The sequence below is a fragment of the Barbus barbus genome (assembly GCF_936440315.1).
Source record: "Barbus barbus genome assembly, chromosome: 39".
NCBI lineage: Eukaryota > Metazoa > Chordata > Actinopteri > Cypriniformes > Cyprinidae > Barbus > Barbus barbus.
Genome location: NC_136717.1, coordinates 27,070,224 through 27,077,723, shown reverse-complemented (window position 1 = coordinate 27,077,723; position 7,500 = coordinate 27,070,224). Strand labels below are relative to the sequence as shown.

General features: G+C 36.8%; 1 protein-coding gene across 2 annotated transcripts in view; it reads right to left on the bottom strand.

The window, feature by feature from the left end:
- Positions 1 to 7,500, bottom strand: part of LOC306858616 (monocarboxylate transporter 2) — a 16,621-nt gene that overhangs the window by 8,102 nt on the left and 1,019 nt on the right. The window contains exons 2-3 of one of the 2 annotated variants that reach the window (XM_079399230.1): positions 850 to 1,003; positions 520 to 751 (exon numbers count right to left, since the gene is read on the bottom strand). In XM_079399230.1, coding sequence (XP_079255356.1) covers positions 520 to 733 — 214 coding nt within the window. In that variant the 5' untranslated portion in view covers positions 734 to 751; positions 850 to 1,003. The remainder of the gene's footprint in view (positions 1 to 519; positions 752 to 849; positions 1,004 to 7,500) is intronic. The other variant, XM_079399229.1, reaches the window with a different exon arrangement.

Below are 7,500 nucleotides of genomic sequence, written 5' to 3'. Positions count from 1 at the left end.
ATGGTTTCTCAGTTGTGCTGCTGCTGAACATCACATCAACTACAGCGTGTCGACATGACCTTTATGTGATGCCAAAACAGATTAATCCTTTACAAACCCAATGTCATTTGATCAAAAATACAGTAAAAATTGTGAAATATTATTCTAATTTAAAACAGCTGTTTTCTGTGTGAATATGTGTTAAACTGTAATTTATTTCTGTGATCTGCAGCTGTATTTTCAGCATCATTACTCCAGTCTTCAGTGTCACATGATCTTCAGAAATCATAATAATATACTGATTTACTGATCAACAAACATTTCTGATTATTATAATGTTAAAAACATTAATATTTGTGTGGAAACCATGATGCATTTTATTTTTCTTACTCTGTAAGATTCACGGATGAGTTCTTAAGAACAGCATTTATTTTAAATAGAAATCGTTTGGAATATTATGAATGTCTGGCACTTTTGACCACTTTAATGCATCCTTGATGGATAACACAAAACTTTTTGAACCCTTTGGAAATGTTTTACCTCCAGCGTACATGACGGCCAGCATGATGGAGGAGATCCAGGCCACCTCACTGTACGAAGCGTTGAAGATCCTCTGGATGTCTTTGAAGAACACAGTGGTGGCCTTTGGGAAGGCATAAGAGAATCCGATAGAGATGAAGGCCCCGCCCACCACAGCCCAGCCCCACCCACCATCTGGAGGCGGCACGGCTGGGGGTCCGACAGGTGGAGGCATCGTGAGCCCTGGAAATCACTGCAGGAGAGACGGAGACCAGCAATTAAACTGAGATTTACAGCTGTGACATTCAACCAATCATGTGAGTGTGGGGCGGGACTATCTGCCCGACTGACCAATGAGAGACCAGAGGGAGTGTTCAGGAAACCTGTCTGCTAACAGGTGGTTTTTACTGTAATCCTGCAGAAATGACACTGTTTTTAGTCTCTGGTGGGCAGACAGAGAGAGCAGATATAGCAGCTCAGGGTGGAACGAGCCTGGAAATGAGCACTAATTAAAACCAAACAGAGATAAAGAGAGATCAGGACCTAAAATAGATGCTTTTCACGCCTTTGGTTTCATCATAAACACACTCTATGGCAAGTAATACTGAAACAAATGCACCAAAATGGACATTTATTTGTATTATGATGTTAGTGACATTTTTTTTTACAGATCATGTATTTCAGATCTGCTTTTCAATATATATAACTTTATCTGTATGTATGCCAAAAAAGTTGTGTGTGTGTATATATATATAAATTTACAACTTTATGTATTGAGCAGCTGTGCAATGATAGTTTATACAAAATTTTATATATCCAACTTTATATTGAGCTGTGCAATTATATAATTGTATATATATTATAGAATACATACATTAGAATACTATATATATATATATATAAATTTGGACTTTTTTTTATTTATTCTGAACCCCCCCCCCCCCCCCCCCAATTCATAATAAAGTCAGATGAAAGTCATAATTATGAGATATAAACTCAGAAATGCACAAAAAGTCCAAATAGTGAGACAAGTGTCAAAATTAGCGTTTCATTTTTTTAATCCCATGGCAGAAACAAGCTTCCATAACCTCCAAAGGTGTGCAGTGTCTTCTTAACAGCTTCATAATCCACTTTTTGCATTTATTTGCATACTGAATTATGATTGGTCTGCTGTTCCTTTCATATATTTCATCATTTCATTTACACACAAAGCTGAACCTAAACTCTCACACTCTCCTGCTGCCGATTCTGTCCAGATCACGCAGTGTGTGTGAGATTTAGGAGATTAAAGGTCACTCCTTGGGTCACTGAGACTACATAAGTCATCGCCACGGCAACAGTGTTTACAGCAGTCAGTCACTGAGCAATAAAGCCCCGCCTCCAGTCCCCTTTAGGACCCGCCTCCTGCTGCTTGAGTTCATGGAAACGTGGGCGGGGCTACACACGTAACTAAGTCATTGTTTACAAACCAAACAAAACTTGAGTGATTCTTATCATGTGATATTTCAGTTCTGAAGCCAAATGTGTCAGAAACACAGACACACACACACACACACAGACAGACACACATACACACAGACACACACACACACACACACACTCACTCACTCACAGACAGACACACATACACACACAGACAGACACACACACACACACAGACAGACACACACACACACACACACACACACACACAGACACACACACACACACACTCAGACAGACACACATACACACAGACACATACAGACAGACACACACACACACACACAGACAGACACACATACACACAGACACACACACACACACACACACACACACACACACACAGACACACACACACACACACACACAGACACACAGACACACACAGACAGACACACACACACAGACACACACACACACACAGACACACACACACACACACAGACACAGACACACACACACACACACAGACACACACAGACAGACACACACACACACACAGACACACACACACACAGACACACACACACACACACACACAGACACAGACACACACACACAGACAGACACACATACACACACAGACAGACACACACACACACACACAGACACACACACACACACACACACACAGAGAGCGCTCATGTGATGTTAACACCCCAGAACTAAAGCCCTGTGTAAGATAAGCTTTTGTTTTTAGCTGCGCTCTTCAAATCCAAATAACCTTCCTGCAAAGTTATTGTAAATGATATCACCGCATGCTGACATCAATTATTTTACTTATATTTCAAAGAACCAAACAATGTGCTTCTATGTGACATTGCTCATGTTGTGACAACAGCAAACACATGCAGAACAAAACTCATCCACAGTAAAGAATTGTGAGATATAAACTCATGATTGAAACACAAAAGTCAGAATTATGGGATAGAAGGTTGCAATGAACTTTTTTTCATTTCTTTTTTCCATGGCGGAAACAAAAACATTCTAACTCAGAATTGTGAGATTTAAACTCCAAATTCTTATAAAAAAGTCAGAATTATAAATTTATAGTTCACTATAAAAAAGTCAGAAGTGCGAGATTGCAATTACCGTTTTTTATTGTTTTATTCCGTGGTGTTTATTCAGCTGGCTTTCATTGTAAAGTCCTTTTATCATGTTAAACTGTACTTTAGTCAAATGTTTTATTTGTAAAGTGCATTTGTGCATCTTTTTTAATAAATGACTTGATTTGATATTTTGTTATATAATGAATGGCATTTGTTAAATTGGTGCTCAAATTATTAACCAATCACGCGTTTTGTTTAAAGTGATGTTTCATCTGATCCAATAGGAAGCAAAGGAGAGTACGCCACTAATGCAGCGATGTGATTGGCTGACGGGAGAGACCCACCTGACACCTGGAGACTTGAGCTCACTAAAGACACAATGAGACGTTATGAGAGGTTTGAGGTCTGCATTCTCCTTCAGCTTGAAGGTCGCGGTCTGGTTTGAAGCGGTGAGTGCTGCCTCATGAATATTTAATGAGATGGCCTTCCTCATCTTTAGGCCATGATTTCTCTACAGTTCGATTACAAATGAACACACGTGACCTCCGAGCTCTTCTGTGCTGCCTAAAGCAGTATTCAGACACAATCATATTCCATGCATTGTGAAAATATCGCTTTACAAATAAAACAGACCTGTCTCAGCAGATCGACTGCGTGTCTCAGGCTGTTTTCAAGGTCTCAGTCTGTCCTGGTTTGATATTTCCAAACTCACAGACTGTGATGAGGACATTCAGGGTCATGCGAAACCGCTGGAAAACTCCCAGAATTCAGTCAGTCCGGATCACGTCTTAAACGCTGCAGTTTCTTCACTTCACTGCCATTAACTCTTCAGAGACCCAGCTATTCTCATTAAGTTTCTGAAACATGTTATGTTAGTATACTGTTATAGTTTTTATTAATAATGTTTTATGTAATAATTTTCCATTTTAATTGTATTTTTATTACGATTTTATTATTTTTATTTTGTTGTGTTTTTGGCATTTTTAGTAGTTTTTATTGTATGTATCTCTATATAGTTTAGATTAATTTTATTTATTTTTGTACATCAATTTAAACTAAATTTAAATGAGAAATGTTGCCTTGGCAACTAGCTGAAATAAAAACAATTGTGTTTTTAATTTTAATTTTAGTTTCAGTCAATTATAAAACCTTTGTTTCTGAATGTTCTCTAAAAGTTCAAAAGCTTTTAACATTTTTTAGTTTTTTACGGGACATTTTTTTAAGTTACGGGAACAATGCATTTGATCATTTTGAAGCGTTATGGGAACGTTATTATTCAGTGTTCTCTGAACATTCGGAAACAAGTAGTAACATTTTTTTTTTTTTAAGTTAGAAGAATTCCAAATGTTTTTGAGAATGTTATTAAAGACTCGATAACTGAATGAACATTCCATTAATGTTACTGAAAGAACGTTTGTTCAAAAACATTCTGGAAAACTAAATAAATAAGATAAATGTGTCTAATATACAGCACTGTAAAAAAATAAATAAATAAAAAGTTGAGCAAACTTAAAATGTTTAAGGCAACCAGCTTCAGTAGAGTTTTCTCAACTTGTTGTTTTATGTTTATACAGCAAAAAGTTGAGAAAACTCAAAAATCTCCTAAAAACTAAGTTTGCTCAACTTTTTATTTTTACAGTGTACAGAGTAAAAACGTTGTAAACATTATTGGAGTACAGTTAACAACACCATTTCAGTTTTTCAAGTTCAAAATATAACATTTAATTCAATGCGTTACGTGGCGTAGTGATTTTTAAGTGATAATTGTTCTACAGCAGATTTGTTTCATTGTAGGTAAAAGGTCAAACCCAGCACTGGTTAAAGCGGCACAAACAGCATCCGAGCTCCAGCTGTGAACTAAATTCAACTCATAAGCAGTAGATTACATCAGCGCAATACCTAAACGCCTCTGATCTTCAACAATATTTATTCATCGGTGCGTTGATTTAACATCAGCCGCTGTTTAAAGCAGGTTTGAATGAGAGGAAAGACCTGCTGGCTGATCCTTGGCTCACTTTGAAGGTCTGTGTGTGTTTGAAGACCAAGAAACCTGAAGTTCAAAAACAAGATCTAGAGTTTCCCACCCATAGAAAGAGACTTCAGAGAAACAATAGAGCGAGAGAGAGAGCGAGAGAGCACTGCAGGAGGCATACGGACGTCCGTCATGTCTCCACCTCTGTTTGATATTTAACTTCAGAAACATCTGAGATCTCATAACAGAAACGTACATAATGCACACACGTACACAGATGAGCAGATACAGAGAGACGCCGCTGGAAACTTATAGTCTGGACAATAACTTGCATTAAAAGAGATTTTTTTTGCCTGTAAAGCTACTGTATCATATCTGATACATGAAACATGATCAAAACTTTCCTGTCGTCTGATTAATAGTTTAGAGGTTTTATCCATTAAAAGCTCTTTTAGTGTAATTGTACAAACGTCCAGCTTCAGCTGCTGCTTCTCGTGTCAAATCTTGACTGATTTTTATTAAGTAAACATCAGAATAACTTCAGTAAGGTATTTCCAGATGAACACTCACTGGACTGAAGCAGCTCAGCGTCACTTGATTCTCCAAAAATCATTTGTTTTTGTTTTTTAAATCAGTGCGTCTCAAATCTGATCATCAGGATCTTTTGAGGAGCGTTTGTTTCCAGAAGCTTTACCTTCTCTGTTCCTCAGCGGAGGAATGATCTTCATCTCACATCTTCTGAGGAGCGTTTATTTCTTCATCTCTCAATCAGCATTGCATTATATGTTTGGATCATTTCTCGTCTTACTAAGACATATTATTGGAGATATAGAGCGATGACTGATATTTAGATCATTTTATGTCAGTATCTGCTCTACTGTTATAAAGATCTCATTAATTTACATCACAAGCAGCAGAATTTCATCATAGAGATATCAGCATCTGCACCAAACTGAGCAGTTTTTTCCTACTGTATCACACTACATGAGCCATCTTTATATTTAGCCCATTTAAAGCTTCGATAATTTCAGAAATGACATTCTTCAGTTGATTATTCCTAATTTCAGGTTTACAGGGTTAATTATTTCACCCAGAGTCATAATCGTGACCTTTCACCTACTGGTCCTTAATGACCCATATTTGCTCCAACGCTGCACAAAAACTGCATTCATTCATGCTTAAAGCGAGAAAAATACATATGTGACCCTGGAGCACAAAAGCAGTCATGAGTAGCTGGAGTATATTTGTAGCAATAACCAACAACCCATTATATGGGTCAAAATTATCCATTTTTCTTTTATGCCAAAAATCATCAGGATATTAAGTAAAAATCATGTTCCATGAAGATATTTAGTAAATTTCCTACTGTAAATATATATAAAAGTTAATTGTTGATTAGTAATAAGCATTGCTAAGAACTTCATTTGAACAAATTTAAAGGAGATTTTCTCAATATTTCGATTTTTTTGCTCCCTCAGATTCCAGATTTTCTAATAGTTGTATCTCAGACAAATATTGTCCTATCATAACAAACCATACGTCAATGGAAAGATTATTTATTCTTATAAATCTCAATTTCAAAACAATTGACATTTATGACTGGTTTTGTGGTCCAGGGTCACATATTAATAGTTGGTATGAATTCTCTAATGACCATGTTTCACTGGAAAACAAGTCAGTCGCAGACTATAATGTGATGTAGGTGTGTTTGTCATCACTTTCCTCATGGAAATAATAGCCGTGCTGGAAACACAGCACCTTCCATAAACAACTAAAGCATGATTTTCTAGCATGTTCAGAGATTAGCGAGTGTCAATGCATGCTCGTTTCTGCTTAGTGAAACCTAAATGCCTTCATAAACGATGTACTTGACTACACGAAGGCCCAAAATATTGAGGTTGGGCGTCTCCTTTAATGCCCAGCGTGATGTTTGAACTTTGGCAGTCTTAGATTCGTCTCATCAGCACAACACAAAGAAAGCAGGAGTTTAGAGGTGGATTGAGACACACATGCTCAGTGTTTTTCTGTCTGCTAATGTCCAGCCTGTACCCAGTGAACAAAAACACGCTGTGAGAGCGTTGTGCCAACGTTCCCATTAAGTTCTGAAAACGTTACTTCTGAATGTTCACAGTTTTTTTTTTAATGTTCTAAAAACATTAAAGGAAAGTTCCATTTGTTCATTTTGTATCATGGAAACGTTACTTTTGAATGTTTTGAAGAAGTAACAGTTACACTTTATTTTAAGGTGTCTTTGTTACAGTGTTATTATACATTTATGTACTGAGTAATATTAATTACTAATAATAAACAACGTGTATATGGTTAGGATTAGGGTTTGGCTTTGGGTTACTTGCATGTAATATGCATAATTAATTGTTATTATAATAGTAAGATGACAAGGATGTTTTGGGAATTTTGATCTCAGAACGTTTTCTCTTAATATTATATGTGTCTCTGGAGCACAAAAGCAGTCATCAGTAGCACAGGTATATTTGTATA